The sequence below is a fragment of the Diabrotica virgifera genome, chromosome 6 (genome assembly GCF_917563875.1).
Source record: "Diabrotica virgifera virgifera chromosome 6, PGI_DIABVI_V3a".
NCBI lineage: Eukaryota > Metazoa > Arthropoda > Insecta > Coleoptera > Chrysomelidae > Diabrotica > Diabrotica virgifera.
Window position 1 is genome coordinate 134,718,254 of NC_065448.1, and position 18,097 is coordinate 134,736,350.

Sequence of the window (18,097 nt, forward strand, 5' to 3'; positions counted from 1 at the left end):
TTTGTATTTTTAGCTCTCCAGAAGATCCTGCGAAGAAGGCATGAAGTATTGATCAGATTTGTTAATAGAGCAGTATATGTTCAAAACATTTTTTAGAAAAAGATATTGACAGAACTTCACTTTCAACTGTTCGTTTGAGAGACTGTGCTGTTCCAATAGCTTATATCACCCAGGTAATATGCTTAACCCAATTAATAATACAATTACAATATACAGTTGGAAAATTAAAGAATAGGGCTTTTCATTTAGTCATTTGTTTCGAGCTTCTGTCATATGTCGTATAATCCGTGTTGTATTAATATTATACACAGATTATATAACATATGACAGAAGCTCGAAACAAATGACAATCAATGAAAAGCCGTATAGGGCTTTGTTCATTGTCATTTGTTTCGAGCTTCTGTCATGTGTCACATATATTAATATATCTACGTCATACGTATTTGGTTTGTATTATTGGTTATATCAATAACGTATGACGTAGATATATTAATATTATGTGACACATGACAGAAGCTCGAAACAAATGACTGTGAATGAAAAGCCCTATAACCATGAACGATCACATCAATCACTTATTTTGTATTTGCTGTCTTTTTCTATAAATCACAAACGTTTGTTATAGAAAAAGATAGCAAATACAAAATAAGTGATTGATGTGATCGTTCATGGGTATAGGGCTTTTCATTCACAGCCATTTGTTTCGAGCTTCTGTCATATGTCGTATAATTCGTGTATATTAATATTATACACAGATTATACAACATATGACAGAAGCTCGAAACAAATGACAATCGATGAAAAGCCCTATAGGGCTTTTCATTCACAGTCATTTGTTTCGAGCTTTTGTCATGTGTCACATAATATTAATATATCTACGACATACGTTATTGGTATATACAATAATACAAACCAAAGACATATGACGTAGATATATTAATATTATGTGACACATGACAGAAGCTCGAAACAAATGACAATCGATGAAAAGCCGTATTCTTTCATTTTTCCGACTGTAGATACCGTTGCTCTTTATTATCTACATCAGAGATCTAAGTTGACATTGTTGCCCAATTACAAAAAATTTTTGAATTCATTTTAAGTCCAAGATATCACATAATTATTGCGAAGTAGATTATACAACAAAACAGATTAATATTGAATGTAAATAAATAAAAACATCAGAAATAGAAAACAAGAATTAAGTTATAATCTTAAGTTAAAGTAAATAATAAAAACAATAAATATAATAAAACAAAATACTTATTTGTTTGTGAAAAAGCTATTTCTTTGTGGCATTTTTGTAATTATTGTAACTATTTTAATGGGGAAATAAGCCACAATTTACTTGAAAAAATAACTTTATTATGGTTTCTACTTCCACATCGCACGTGGTTGTCAAAATACAAAATGTTTTATTATTTTCTTTATTAAATATTATTTATTATTTATTTTATTATTATTATTATTTATGCATATTATTACCTGTAAATACGTCTTCTGATTGTTAATTGTAAAGGAAAGAAAAATTTCCATTTATTTTATTTTCTTTTAGAATCAGCTGAGAGAAGTGGTCTACAAAAAACCAGGAAGGAAATGGAATATGTGGCTACGATAGGCGAAAGAAAGGTTTACAAAGCAAATGTGACACATTTTTTTATAGGAATATCAGTAAATTACATCAAAAAAATGTATGAAAAGATTTTTTGCAATAAAAATGTTTATATTTATCAAGGATGTATTATTTGGTATGGCCACATATCGTCAGTGATGTGACAATACCTCCTATCTGTTTTTTCATGAGATTTGTAAGATAGACTAAAAACTTGTTTGGGCCACCTCCTGTTTTCATATATTTTTTGACTTGTTTTGCAGTAAATTTAACTATCTATTTACTACAAAACAAGTCAGAACTTACGTATGAAAACAGGAGGTGACCTTAAAAAATGTTTTTCGTCTCCTGCAAACCTCATGAAAAAAGATATAGGAGGTATTGTCACATCACTGACGATATATTTCAGAGAATGTCTAAAAAATATACTGTGAATGTTCAAAGAAAGTTCGTAGACATTCATGGAATGTTCCAACAAGACATTTGGTCTAAAAAATATACTGTGAATGTCCAAAGAACATTCATGGAATGTCCCAACAAGACATTCAGTCTAAAAAATATACTGTGAATGTCCAAAGAACGTTCGTATACATTCATGGAATGTTCCAACAAGACATTCAGTCTAAAGCATATACTGTGAATGTCCAAAGAACATTCGTAGACATTCATGGAATGTTCCAACAGAACATTCTAAGAATATTTAAAATGCTGACACAGCACTTTCCTGGGACTTTCCAGGGACATTCGTGTGCATTTGGGGACATTCAAGGAATGTTTTCAATGTCCTGTGAGTACCTTCCAGGAACATTCCTGGAATGTTACTGTTATTAGGGCTGATTATTTTTAAAATTAGTATTTACTTATTATCTTGAATGATTTATTATTAAAAGTGCTTTAAAAACCTGCTTATTAATAATTTCAGGGTTCTTGAAAATTTGAATATATTTAATTTCAAAATTAAAATTGTTGCACAAATTTTTGCACAAGAAATCAAAGTGAACCGATAAACTCAGATTTTTGTGGTCTTTTCAAATGTGCAAACAAATTTTGAAAATGTCAGTATACAGGGTGTTGTTTCAATTACTTTATGTTTTTTTGTTAATCCGGACCTGGATTTTTCTTGTGATTAATGATTGGGTCTTTACAATGTGGTAAATAAGTATTGATTAATTTTAAAATAAGTATTTATTCAATAACTTTAATAATTTATAATTATAAGTTAATAATACCTGCTGTTCAATGTTGAGTTCTTCAAAAATTCAATATAATTTCAAAATTAAAGTCAAAAAATTGTCTGGCCGAAAAATCGAAGCGAACCATTAGACTTAGTTTTTTGTGCTCTTTTCATATATGCAAACGGATTTTCAAAATTTCAATATACAGGGTGTTGTTTTACTTATATTACTTTATAATTTTTTGTTGACCTGAATTTACCAATTAACCAATTTTGTTGACCTGGATTTTTCTTGTGATTAATATGTCGGTCATTTGGGTTTTGAATGAAACATATGTGTACCGAATATTAAAAAAATATACAGGGTGGTTCTAAAGTTATGGCTTTGGAAAGAAATGAGCAAAATCGATAAAACATCCTGTAACTCGGTAATAAAAGTCGCGTAGGGCAAAAAATTTGGTATACCTAGAACGGCCTCGGTATTTCCGTTTCCCAATGAAACACCTTGTATATGTGGTGTAGTTCTTTGGCATGATATTTTATTTCATATAAATTCAGTCTCGAAGATGTTGCAACGAAGTAACTATAAATTTTTCAGATTATGTAAAAATGTTGTCAGAAACTATAGAGAAAAATGAGAAGTCGCAGATAAGCTGGCTATGACTTAACGAAAATTACTGCTAATGAAATTGAAGAAAATCTTGATATAAATTCGAATTTTCATCTGAACATAAAATTCGAACTAGGAGAAAAAAGCGTCAATTTGATTACGAAAATTCTGTGGATGAGCTCTTAACAGAGGAAGATAAATCATGAAAGGGTCGCCAATGCGAGTCCATTATACTAGATATTCTATATAAATTAAGTCAATACTCGCAATCTTTGAGTTTTTATTTAATCGATGTTAAAAAATGTGGAGCAACTGGTTTCGAGGCTTACATTTTCGTTGCCTCATCATCAGGCCCAGTACATAGTCTTCCATAAATTACAAACTATTTTACAATTTTACAGACAAAGCTTACATAGAGTCAAAGAAAATAACAATAACACATACAATTTTCTGAAATTAAAATTTATTAAAAATTATTTACGAAACTCCATAAGACAAACAAAACTAAAAAATTTAGCACTCATTTCAAGAGTCCTCACTAGCTACTACTTTAGACTACACCAATCTGACGAATTTACCAAAATTATAGTCAGAAGGATAAAATTGAAATTTTTATAACTATTATTTTTTAATGTTAATACATATTTAATTTAATTTAAATTATGTGTTGTTTTTAAAATAAAAGTTTTAGTTCATTTTGTGCAGTTGCATTTAATAAAAAAAATCCAATTTCAACAATATTTAAGGGGCGGCATTTCGAAGACTTGCATCATATTGAAAAGATGTACCGCACGGCTCTGAACATCGAGGCTATTTTTGGGAGAATTATAGGATCACATATTATTTCTAAAATTGACTTAAAACATAGTTTTTGATTGATACCGTTAGCAGAAAAATGTAGAAACTACACCGCTTTTTCAATCGATGGTATTGTGTACCGATTTAAAGTAGTGCCTTTTGGGTTACAAAGTGCTTGTGCAGCACTGGTAAGAGCTCTCCATACAATATTAAACAAGTATGAAGATTTTATAGTACACTACATTGACGACTTACTAATTTTTTCACCAGATACATCGAGTCATTTAAAACACATAAAAATTATATTAGAAGAGCTGGACAAGGCCGGATTAAAATTGAATATTGAAAAATGTCAATTTTTTCAAAAAGAAGTGACATATTTGGGTTTTAAATTGGAAACAAAAACAGTTAGTTTAGCCGATGACCGGGTAAAACTCATAGATGAATACCCAAGGCCAACGAATTTGAAAACATTGAGAAGTTTTCTTGGTACGATCAACTATTTCAAAAAACTAATTCCTGATTTGAGCCAGAAGGAGATTCCATTGATAAAATTATTGAAAAAAGGTGTTAAATGGAATTGGAAAGAAGAACAAGAGAAAGCTTTCCAAATATTAAAAGAAGAATTCTCGAAAGGAACTAAAATATATCATCCCATGTAAAATCTATTACCTTTCATATTACGAACTGATGCGTCCATCCAAAAATTCGCGGGAGTTTTGTTGCAGATACAAAACAACCAAGAAGTGCCAATTTGCTTTATTTCCCGGGTGACAAAAACACACGAAAGAAAATACAGTGTGACTGAATTAGAGTTTGCTAGCGTACTTTTTTGTGTAAATAAATTAAGGTTTTATCTATTAGGAGCAAAATTCACAATCGAAACAGATCATGCAGCTTTGGTGCATATCATGAAAAATCGACTGGTTAACAAGCGTATACATCGAGGCATTTTGTTACTACAGGAGTATGATTTTGAGTTTCGATACATAAAAGGAAAAGACCACATTATAGCCGACGCTCTCACACGGGATGAAGACACTGGAAAAAAGGAAGCAATTGTTTTTCAGGTGGGACTAAATATCTTGACACAAGAGGAAGGTGTATTTTCGTTAAACGAAATAAGAATAAATCAAGGAGATCTGGAGGAAAAATAAAAAAGAAGAGCGGAAAGGGAAAATGATATTTTCTTCAAAAGAAGCGATGGAAAGGAACTATATTTGGTAACATAGACATTGGCAGAGAGGATCATACAAAAATTACACGATGACAATGGGCATATCGGTAGCAGGAAGGTTTGGCTGGTTTTTCGAGAAAACTATATCTGGCGAAAAGATTACCGGATTGCCAAAGAAGTGACACAAAAATGCGAAATATGTCAAAAATATAAAAGCAGAAATTTCAGAAATGAAAATATTGCTAGAAATATTGTATCCCGTCAAAAATTGGATATTGTAGCAATAGATATGTTAAGTGATCTGATAATGACCACGCAAAGGAACAAACATATTTTGGTGATGGTCGATATATTTTCAAAATACGTAAAGTTATACAGTTGCCGTACGACAAAGGGGGAAGAAATAATGAGAAAGGTTGACAATTTTATAGCCACCGTAGGAACACCAAGAAGAATTCTCTAGACAATGCGACGTATTTCCGGAGTGAGCGTTTTAAGGGACAGCTTCAAGACAGGGGAATAGGGACAAATTTTGTCAGTATCCGACATCAAAGTAATCCTTCAGAGCGTTTTATACAGGAGACTACGAAATTCCTTCGCATTGCTGCAAATACACAACATCGACGATGGGATAGGAAAATGGCAGAAATAGAAAACTACTTAAACACCATTCCAAGTACGGTGACAAAAGAGGCTCCGGAATATATCATGAAGGGTGTTATGCCAGTACGGCCATGGGAAGAACCTGAGCAGAGGGAATACCAACGAGTTTTGGAAACTGTGCAGAAGAGGCTGCAGCGCAGTAATGAGAAATATCTCCAAAGACAAAATCATAATAGGAGACGACGACCAGTGACTTTTCAGAAGGGAGAAAAGGTGCTTGTAAGGGCATTACGAGTATCAAATCTCACTGGGGACGTTTGCGCAAAACTAATGCCTATTTTCGAGGGTCCATGCATCGTGCACAATGAAAATGGAATAAACAGTTATGTTCTGAGGCATGTGGAATCAGATAAGATACGAGGAGCTTACAATATCCATGATGTGTACAAATACCACGAATAAGGACAAATGCATAAAATTTAAGGTAGGATAAAAGAATTAGATTAGGATAACATGATAACAAGAAAAAAATTTGTTGTCAAGAGAAAATCATTCTTTTCGTTGCACTTATTGAAAACGATTTTATCTCAAAACAAGGCGGGAATGTTATTGTGTATCAATTTATCAATCAAAGATAGAATAAAAATTATATTTTTTTATATAACGCGGGCACATAAATTTGATTCACCCTGTATATTGATTTGTAAATATTTATTAGAAGTTAGCTAGCATGTAAGTGGGTCTCTCCTTTAATGAGCTTTTCGATGAAGAATTAAAGACTTTTATGAATAATTAAAGTGAAAGGAAGATTTGTTTAGGATCATAATGTAAAAAGATTGTTTATTACGGGAAAAGTAGAATCTACAGGTAGAGGTAATTATTGGTTTCTAGAAAAATAGTTTAAAAGAAAGTTTGGAATTTTAATCTCTTTTTGTTTAACCCCGAGTAAATGTTGTAGAATTCCCCGAAAGTAATTATTATGATGGTAGGAATATTTTTGAAAGAATGACTGTTTTCGAATGAAAAGAGAGGAAGGTGGAAAGATAAATGTTTCTGATTGGCTAGACAATTTGAAAGGGGAAAGAGAAGCTTGAAAGTTGAGACAGTTTGAAAAAGAAAAGATTATTATGTTATTGGCATCGCTGAAGAGCAGTCAACGTTTTCGTGGATAGTTAGATAGCAAGTACCAGTGGTTGTGTGATAGTGGAGAACAGAGCTGAAAAGTGGAACGAGAGACAGATCAAATTGAGACGAAATACCTCTTTGATTTTGTATTATTATGAGAAGGAGAGGAGAGAATTTTTGGAGTCTGTTTGAATCGAGTACTGGTTAAAAAAAAAGGCCTGGCTCGTTGGAGAATTGGTGCTGGTATGCTGATAGATTTGAAGCTCGAGAACGGAGAGGGCTTTGATAGGTAGCCTAACATAGTCAACGAGGGAGAGCTGTTTTGGGTCAAGAGAAGACATCAGAGTGAGTGAAGCAAAAGGTCAGTCAATTTATGTGAAAGATATTTTTATGTTCGGAAACTAAAATTTTGAGTAAAAGCATAGGTATGAATTAAGATTCCAATATTTCAAAAAGTAAATAGGAAGCACAGTAGAACGTCAATAATCCGGATTAATTGGGACCGGACCCCATCCGGATTATCAAATTATCCGGATTATCGAAATTTCCTCAAAAAAAGGCCAGTATACACATTCAAGTACAACAAACGTTTTAAAATTTTATGTTTTCTCTTGTACAGTAAAGTGTCTAGAGGTAAAATTAATCAAAACATTTTTTTATGTTTAACCACTGTATTGTAATTAATTTATAATAACAGCATGTGTACAGTAAAAACATCAGACACTATTTGGGCATTTAAAAAAATATGTAAAATATTTTTGAACTGCGGTAGAGGTTCGTTTTTCACAGCTAAGTTCTTAATTTATTTTAAAAGAATCAGATATTTTTGCTAGATACAAATCCGGATTATTCACGGTCCGGATTTTTGACGTCCGAATTATCGACGTTCTACTGTATAGGTAATTTTGCGAATACCTAAATTTGTTTGTTTAGCTTGTTTTATCAAAGTCATCGGGAATAAACCGATAAATTGTTTTTTAGCTAGAATAAATTTAAGTGGTAAAAATTTCATTCGGACAGCTGTGTCCACAGGTTTTAAATTTGATCGATTTTTAGAGTATTGATTTTGATAATAAAAGACAATTCTGTATGCTTATTTTATATTTCTATTTAATTCCTTTTCCTAATATTTTTTTCCCGATTAGAACCAACTAAGAGATACTGAAACCACGAGAGAAAATAAGTATAACATAAGATAATTTAGATTATTTTTTTTTTGTATTATAAAAAGGCACCCTGAGATTTTTTTCTTAATTTTTTTGTATGATTTGCGACAATTGGATAATTGATTAAATAATTAATTGGAGTAATCAAATAAAGATTAATTGATATTAAAGTAATAAAAAGTAAATCCTAACAATATATTGCCTACATATATAAAATATAATTCCGGTGACTATTACATTTAATTAAGCACTCATTAACGAATATTCTCATATGTGTGGTTTATCTAATTTTACTTTTACGTTTAGGCAGGAGCCATCTTTGTTTTGAAAAATGTCTGAGTTGGACAAAACGGGACACTTATAAGTTGGATAAAATGGGATACAGTTTCTTATGTCCCGTTTTATCCACCTACTTATTTATTTGTTGGCGTATTAATTTTTTAAATAGCGATATGAAGCCTGTTCTCATACCGCAGAAAAGAACAGCATATTTTTATGTGACTTTTGTTCTGATATACGTACGTACCTAGTCCTAAATAAAAGGTCTTATTTTCCATTTTGCAATAAAATATAAAAAACGCATATAAGTTTCCTAAACGACTGCCTTAATTTTTTGACTATGGAAAATATTCTTTTTCCAGAGGAAATTTTGCTTTGCAGTCTTATCTTTACCTACTTAATTATACTTTTTAGATAAATTTATACAAAAAATTAAATATGGTGAACCTATCCCGTTTTATCCAACCGTGGTAGGTATGCTAAAAAAACGGGATGCGTAGGACTTTGGTAAACATTTTTTTACTATTTTCCAGTTCTTAAAATAAGTACCTAGCTAAAAATATGTTTTTTGTGCACACAATAAATTTTAGACCTATAAAAAGTAGGTACCTAATGATATGATAATTTCTTTAACATGTTTTCCGTAGTAAACATAAACAAGAATAGTATCCCGTTTTGTCCAACTCTCCCCTACTTACTTTTTGAGTTATCTCCGAAAAACCGTCCAAAAACATTTTTTTGTTTGTTAAAAATGAACACATTCACTCGCAAATTACTCGAAAAGTATTGACTTAGTAAAAAAACTCTATAGAACAAAAGTTACTTAGAATTAGTCATTTTATCCAATTCCGGACTTATTTTGAACGTATATTTTTTCACCCCCGAGAAAACATTTTTCACCCCGTATTTTCCAATTTTTGTAAAATGGAGGGGATGTAGAATTGTAAACTTTTTCTTATAAGTATAATAATAGACAATTTCAACTAGACTATTCCCGCAAATTTTCATCCTTCCTTTATTTTTTTGGAGGTTTTCGTAAAATTTTGCGTTCCCTGATCGGGCTAATACCTACTGCCAAGTAGGTACTTAATCTTTTATTTATGTGACGTAAAGGGCATTCATAGATAATACCTATCTAAATGTCAAACAAAATTTCAGAATGCTAGTGGATAAGTATTATGCATCCTAATTTTCTTATCTAGTTTTATAACATAGTAACAAAATGAAGAACGCCTTGTACTTACGACTTTTTTAATAGTCTACTAAAATTGATATTAACTGAGGGTAAATTAAGCATCAGCTAAATAAATTCCCTCGCTGCCAGTCAAAATCCCATTCCAGAATTCCGCCAGTCTTGCCTACATAAAATTAACTTGCTAAAGCATCTTTATAGTCTCAATAAAAATATAATCAATACAGCATAAGCTGTATAGCGCTCGGTAGAAGCCACCCGTTATTAAGGTTGGAACAATAATAGTCCATATATCCACTTTAATAGATGCCGACATCTACTTAGAGTTCATAAAGAGTATTTCGAACGAAAATGACCCCAACCGCTTCTATGATTACGTTCCAGTAGGCGGTACGCCCAATCACTGATCGATGCCCACACGACCAACCAGCGTTCACTACAACTCCGCCTACGGTTATCGGCTAAATGTTCAACCACCAGTATAGGGTCCCTTGCTCTTCACCAGGACTTAGTATAACAACTGCTTGTAGTAATTTCGGTCGGTTGGTTTTGGTTTATGCACAACCACGCTTTTAAAATGTACCACCAAAGTGATCAGAAAAATAATGCCGTAGTGTTGGACGTTATTCCACCTCATTATAATTTGCATCATGGACAAACGAGTCCATCCCATTCTCCAAATCAGCAGTACAGCAAAGGTAAGTCAATAAAATCTGTTAATACTTTTTGTAAGTTTTATATATTTATTAACACGTTGACGGACAGTGCGTCAAATGTATTAACAAGTGTTGTGACACTATATTATGCATTTTGCAAAGTAGAATAGGGGAAAATGTAACGTCTATAGACGTTGTGTCACATTAGGTACATCAATGGAAATTAGACGTTCTGTCCGTCAACGTGTTAAGTAATATGGCTAGATATTTCTGACAATAAATGTTTTTTATTTAGTGCAAAATTAAAAGATGAGTATGAGTACCTAGGTAGATACATATTCCTATGTATTCCTAACTCTTTATAATAGGGCTTTCATTCAGTCATTTGTTTCGAGCTTCGGAGCTTCTGTCATATGTCATATAATCCGTTTATTATACACAGATTATACAACATATCTATGACAGAAGCTCGAAACAAATGACAATCGATGAAAAGCCCTATCTGGAATATGGATGATTTTTTGAACCTCTTTCTGAAAGGCTAAATTATTATTTTTCTAAATTTCTGCATTAGGTACCTACCTACCTAAGTACACAATTTTTTCGCTAATTGTTCAATTGTTTCAAGTTCCTTTCGTTGATGTAGGATTAGGCCTCTTATCAATTATTGTTTATAACAATTATTCTTATTCGCGGTGTGCAAGTACTTGGAAAGGGAAACGAGAAACGACCGTGCGCGAGTCGCGGAGAAATATTGCAACTAGGTATCTTAAATAATTCATATTGTCAATTGAAATTGTCAAATTGACGTATATTTCATACCTTCTGTCATTGACGCAGAAAAATTATATATTGCTCCACAATATTGATATGATATGCAATTATGATATAAAGGTAAATTTAATTAATTGTATTTTGCTTGCAGTACTGCATTTTAATAACTGATTTTATTTACTACATACAATTGTTTACGTTTGCTAAACATAACCTGCATCTTATTTTTTCTTCTTATTATTTTTTGGACTATGGTCTTGACAATTATCCAGCAACCAGGACTAATATAATTGGCCAATATAATTAAAAGTGCGAATAAAAGTACTGAGCGTAGAAATAGAGGTCGCTTTGCCGAACTTGCACGGTCCCAATAAAGATTTTTATAATGCTTTAAAATTCCGATATTAAATATATATTAAGTAGGTATAGCGACTCTGAGAAAGTCAAATAGGTAACCTGTTTTCGTAGATTTCTGTTTTTTGAATCTTTATTTGCACATTTTTTTTCGTCCGTCGGATTTTTCTCCATAATTTTATATCCATGCTGAATATTCCTTAAACTTCTTTTCTTGCCTATCATATTGTATTTGTTTTAAGTAGATAATGAGTCAAGCAGCAATATATGTAGGTACCTATCGATATAGTTTATCTGTGTAAAACTGAATCTTCGTAAACTTCAAATTGATATACTTAATAGCTATTTGTATAACAAGGGAGGAAAGTGCTACTTTTCCTCCCGAGAATGAAGTTTACTGCCCGACGCGTAGCGGAGGGCAGTAATCATTCAAGGGAGGAAAAGGCACTTTACTCCCATGTTATACATATGGTTTTTCCACCTTCTTCAAATAACAAGTAATTTTTTCATTTTTACTTAATTTATTTATGTAACTAACCAACAAAATTTATTAGAACTAAAAGTAACAAGTAGGTACAATATAACTGTCAACTGTCAAATATAAGTCAAATTATTAATGTAAACATTGTTAAATCAGAATAACAATTTACTGTTTTTTACCATTCTGCAAAATACAGAGTGTTTTTAAATAAACGTTAAAATATATAGATACTTACGTAATAGAAAATATATATTGTACAGGGCGTCAATAAGTTATATTTCATGAATGAAATACAATGACGTCACTTTTACTTTTCCTCCCTAGGGAGGAAAAATATTTTCCTCCCTAGGGAGGAAAAGTACAACTTTGCTCCCTACAATCAGGTCCGGAAAAGTATACTTTCGGTAGAGGTAGGTGGAAAAAAAATTTTCCTACCTGTTCACATCTGTTGTGTCATTTCTTCCTTATATCGTAGAAACTATTTTCTATAAAAAATAAAGCATCGTGACCAGTGGCATAGCGTGAGTGTCGGCTGCCCGGGGCGGAGACAATTTTGCCGCCCTCTTATTTAGGTACAGTCGAAAAAATGAAAGAATACCCATGAACGAACATATAAAACACGCTGTATTTTCCTGTCACCGTGTCACAAAGAAAATTGCCCAGCGCAAGTACATGTAATAATAATTATTATATGTACTTGCGCTGGCCAATTTTTTGTGTGACACGGTGACAGGAAAATACAGCGTGTTTTATATGTTCGTTCATGGGTATTCTTTCATTTTTCCTACTGTATTTTAATTTAATGTATATTATACATTACATACATTAATTATAGAGAACTTTTCGGCGAGAACAGTCATCAATATTTTGCATTATACAGGTTAGATTAAACGCGTGATTGATTCTTGCATGAGTTTGTCGATACATGTATTGATGTCGTATGCTATTATTCAGCTAACAAAAATTTTTTGCTTAAATGGCATTATACGGGGTGAATGGAAGCGTTGTTTTTTCTCTTAATTTTAAAAAATTCTGTGGAAGAATTCGAGGGCTGATTTTGTTTCATACTCCTTTTATTATTATCCTCGAGGTATCACCACAGTATAAAGAGGGACAGTAGAACCACTCTCCGAAAAATTGGAAGTAAAATCTTCAGTCGCGCATGGCGACCGCGCAATGTTCTTAGTCGCTTTTACCCCACTCTCACATTGCTAGTCGCATAGAAACGTACGGATTTTAACAGGGAAAACCCGCATCCACCACTGGTGAATTACCAATTGCGTACTGCCGGTATTACTTCTTGAGATCAAAGCGCCGACAGAGAAGTGGTTTTACTGTGGAACCTCTATATACTGTGGTATCACTAAGGTTTTGTTTTTTGAATTATCCGAATATCTTTTTTCTTGTAAGAGCTGTAATTAAAAACACTGCTTTGAAGGTTTATTTATGTAATTAAAAATATCCAACGCACTAAAATTAACAAAACAAAATTAACAACAAAACAAAACAATTCAATAGCGTGTATGTCCACCTCTTGCAGCAACTACTGTTCGCAATCTGTTTAGCATCGAATAAAGATGTGTTTTCCTTGCCTGGGGAATAGCCCGATATTCCTCTACCAGGGCCATAACTGTACCAAATTTTCTGAAGGCCTAGGATGACGACAAATAGCTTTTTTTATTCATCCCATAAATGCTCAAGAAGATTGAGATCTGGGCTGTATGAGGGCCATTCTAATCTTATCAATCCAACCTCTATTTTATGAGTCAATCAGTGTTTTTATTTACAAAAAATGGTACAGCTCTTACAAAAAAAAAATATATTTGGATAATTCAAAAAAAAATGTAGTGATACCTCCGGGATAATATGACAGGACTATAACACAAAGTCAGCTATTCCATTTTTTGTTACCGGAATAATACCAAACAATATCAATACATGTACCTACCTACAAACTGGTGCAAGAATCTTGAAAATCGGAGCACAAATAATAAAGTTATAAATTGTCGAACTTAATCAAAAATTTTGGGTGGCGGAATTTTGTGCCGGTGAGTGTATTATATTTTAATTTTTATTGAAAAGTAATATGATCATTTGTTAGAATTAAAAACAAAACTTCCGTCTTCAATTAAAAATGTATACGTCTACTTTTTTAAGAGCAAAGTCTTCTATTGCACTGTCAATGTCTATCGCATCACACACGTCTTTCTCAATAGACAAAATAGCCAAATTAGTTAGTCTTGGAGTATGTACTCATTGCTTAATCAATTTCAATTTTGAAAAACTCCTCTCACAGCTGCCATTGCTTATAGCAACTACGAAAAATATTCGAAACATTATTAAAATATTGGGCAGAGTAGGTATCTTCCAGCTTGGATTTAACAATAAATTTAAATAATTCAAGTGAGTCTGCATTAATCAATTTATTTTCGTTGCCTGTAGCAGCAACGAAAGTCCGCAGTCGAAGTCTTTCCAGCTTGAAATCCTGCTCGTCAATTTTGTCAGATGCGTAGTCTAGATTACATTCAGTGTTGTCTGGATCTAATAATATAGCCGGGGTTAGATAAGCAAACTTATCCTTTAAATCCAGTAGCTGTTGAAAACGCTGACGAATTTCTACAATAACTCTATCTAACGAAGAAAACAGTTTTCGTCTCAACTCATTTTCACAAGACAAGTTAGCATCTCTATATAGTTCGGTCATCAAAAATATGCTTTCTTGTTATGCGCCCACGAGGTTTTATGGAAATTCCAAGTTCTTCACACATATTTTTTGCATAACCTACAGCGCAATTTGCCCATTCCTCTCTTTTCTCTGTGTCAATATCATCTGCAAAGCATTTACTTTCTGAGCGCACAATCTTATGTCAAGTTCCCTTGTTTGTAACTATTTCTGTGCATCATTCACTTCATGTAGCACCGGTTGCCACAGGCCGAAAAAACAAAAAAAGGAAAATGACTGCATCGAAACTAATAAAGACCAATTAAATGTTCGAATAAACCACCCTCTTGCAGTGAACAAAAACCTAATCGATCATACAATGCAAGTCTCACTGCATTCAGCTGAGCTGGCTGTACCTGACTGCAGAGTCGAACAATTTTTTCTTGCAAATCGTATTCAAACAATTAAGTGTTTTCGTTGTTCCACACATTGAATAACATATAGGTATAGGTATAGGGTAGTCAAATAATTGCCGATGTATCCTAATAGAAGTCATTCTCGCTGATTGTTAGGTATAAACGGGGAATTCCCACAAGTCAGTATAGATGTTGTTGCCAGTCGCTACAAAATATCATTCAAAGAAAAGAAATTCCCCGAATTCGTCACTAAGCAGGTAATGAAAAATTCCGTACTCCTTTCAATCGGTACGAATTTGTAGTTGCGATAAAAATATAAAATGGTTCAAATATTTACAAAATAGTTTTATTATTTATTGTTAAGTTTTGCCGTCCCCTAAAAAGTGCCGCCCGGGGCGGGCCGCCCCCACTACGCTACGCCACTGATTGTAACGCTTACAAAGTATTCAACATCAAGTTTTTCGAATGATTTGTAAGCATTAAGCGGGTAGGCGCATATTCTCATGCTATTTAAATGTATTCATTTTTTAGAATCCTGAGAAAACTACTAAATATTTTTGAAAAATTTAAGGGCAGCCAAAGTCCGAAAATTGAATTTTTTAATTTTTATTGGGCTATAATTGAATGACAATTATTCTCTGAAATCTTCTCTTTCCAACGATATATTATAACACATTATAGTATAAAATATCCATGAATACAAAATGATTTGTTTTTTGAACGTCTGCACTCAACTTACCGTGTACCGGTAGCTTTATAGCCTATTACAGTGTTTTATGTTTTTGCGATTACCCGAATACTAGGTTTTTAACTTTTGACGTCAAATAGCTCTGGATCCTTAGATGATAGAAGGTCTAAATTTTTACAGTAGTTGTAGATAGATAATATCAAGTCCCGCGTAAAGTTTTATTGAAACATATACAAAAACAAGTAAAATAAAAAATTAAATCCAAACGTCTTTGAGTTTTTTTGTAAGAATATTTTAAAAAATTCTAAAATAAATGTTTCTTTCACTCTAACTTTACAAAAATCTACGCGGGACTAAACAATGCATCTAGTTTCAAAATAAAAAAAAATTAGGTCTCTAAATGCTTTGGTTACAGAGAAAGTGACATAAGGTTAACATTGTCGTTAAATGGAACTTCGGGCGCCCGTAAACGCAGAATGAAATATTACCTACTTTATTACCAAGGGCCAAAAGTCCCTTCAAATCAACAAAAAGTTTCTTTTGGATGAAATATTTGAAATTAAAAATCACACTAAATTTTTGTCTTTTTTTACCCCTGTATATTATTATCTGCAATAAACAGTAGGTATAGAAGTTTTCAGCAATCTTTCATTCTGCGTTTAAATTTTTCAAAAATATCTATTTAGTTTTCTCAGGATTCGAAAAAAAAATGAATGCATTTAAATAGCATTGGACCAAGAGTTTCTCTTTTATATCTAGGTACCTATTTCAACCGGTATTACGAAGCATTTTATAATATAAGTAGATAATATAAGTACATAACTATGGATTCCCATATTTGGGAAAATTATACCTACAGCAATAACATCTTTTTACGTCATAGACCTCACTTACCTACTTACTTATCTGTGGCTACATAGCATATTATAGTAGCCATTTAAGTACCACATCTCAGTCACCATTTTTTTTGTCACATAATATCTTTAGTGAGGTCTCTTTTTTCCACTGCTGTTTTTATTTGTCCGACTCACTGTAAACTAGGGCATCATTTTTTCCTCCTTCTGTTTGGTTTCCATTTTCATGTTCCCAGCGGTATTTTTATCTCGTGCATCCTTCGCGTGTGTCCATACCAGAGTAATTTTTGTTTGTCTGTTTCATCATTTAGTGTCTCATTTAGTTATCAATTCGTTAGTTTCGCACAATGTCCGTTAGTGTTATTCTGCAGCTTCTTCTCCATCATTTCCCTTACATTTATTCTGTTTTCCATTCTTTTCTATTTCAAGCATTTGTCACAGGCACCACATTTCAAAAGCTTTAAGTTAGTAGATCTGGTCTTTAACCTCCATGATCCCCAAACGTAAAACTTAAGCATCCTGTATCTGATTTATCATCAAAAATCTCTTCCCACCCTCGCCCGCACTTCTGATTAATTTTGGTCGTCAAATAGCTTAGCAACTAAAAGTCGGATCACAAAAATCTTGCAGATTAGTAATTATTAGTGTGACTTTTTTTATTTTTTGTTTAACTTTATCTAATCATCGATATCTCAGGAACCAAACATTTGGTTCCTGGAGCCCACTTAATTAGCTCTATTTTCAAATACATATACTGTTCTTTTCAGTAAAAACTAATCAGTTTTATTTTGTTTCAGACTGTTCAAGTCCAGTAAGTCACGATATTAAAACTGGTACTCCAACAAGTCCTTCAGCCGTATCAGATCCTAATATTAGACGATACCGAACAGCTTTCACAAGAGAACAACTAGGCCGATTGGAGAAAGAATTCTATAAAGAGAATTATGTCTCCAGACCAAGACGGTGTGAACTGGCAGCTCAGTTGAATTTACCAGAGAGTACTATTAAGGTAAGATATTTATGATCTTAAAACTACAAAAGTATTAAAAAATAGAGTTTTGTAACATATTTTTGCATCTTACGGTATTTTTTTTGTAGTATCTTTTTATACTTCTAGATTCTAGACTATAGACCATTATTACGAGCATATTATTAGAGACACAATTATAAGACAGCTTATAAGTTTTTTTTGTAACTTCTCAATAAAATAGTAAAAAAGTAGCAATAATTTGATATAAATATATTTAGTACTTATAGTAGGTACTTACTACAATCTATCTCAAAGACTTATTAATATTCAGCTCAGCTGGGTGCTAATACGAACATATTATTATTAGAGACACAATTATACAGTTTACAAGTTTTTATAAAGTTTTATTAAACGCCTTTCTTTAGTCCAAACATTTGGGTCAAATCATTAGACGTTAATTTGACTGCCTTTTCTTCACAATGCAAATGAACGAAAATGTACAGACA

The 18,097-nt window shown here is 32.4% G+C and overlaps 1 protein-coding gene across 1 annotated transcript; it reads left to right on the forward strand.

Annotated features, from left to right (window-relative positions):
• The first annotated feature begins 10,238 nt into the window (after positions 1–10,238).
• Positions 10,239–17,777, forward strand: LOC126886198 (segmentation protein even-skipped-like). The gene is made up of 3 exons (XM_050653057.1): positions 10,239–10,434; positions 17,419–17,630; positions 17,739–17,777. The coding sequence occupies exons 1-3, from the start codon at positions 10,293–10,295 to the stop codon at positions 17,775–17,777; spliced, it is 393 nt and encodes a 130-aa protein (XP_050509014.1). The 5' UTR covers positions 10,239–10,292.
• The last annotated feature ends 320 nt before the right edge of the window (positions 17,778–18,097 follow it).

What these genes read in the sequence shown, in the direction of transcription:
- LOC126886198 (XM_050653057.1), top strand. Translation starts at nt 10,293, where the DNA reads ATGCACAACCACGCTTTTAAAATGTACCACCAAAGTGATCAGAAAAAT. An exon ending in AAATCAGCAGTACAGCAAAG is followed by an intron (nt 10,435 to 17,418) that starts GTAAGTCAATAA and finishes ATTTTGTTTCAG; the next exon opens with ACTGTTCAAGTCCAGTAAGT. An exon ending in TACCAGAGAGTACTATTAAG is followed by an intron (nt 17,631 to 17,738) that starts GTAAGATATTTA and finishes TTATACTTCTAG; the next exon opens with ATTCTAGACTATAGACCATT.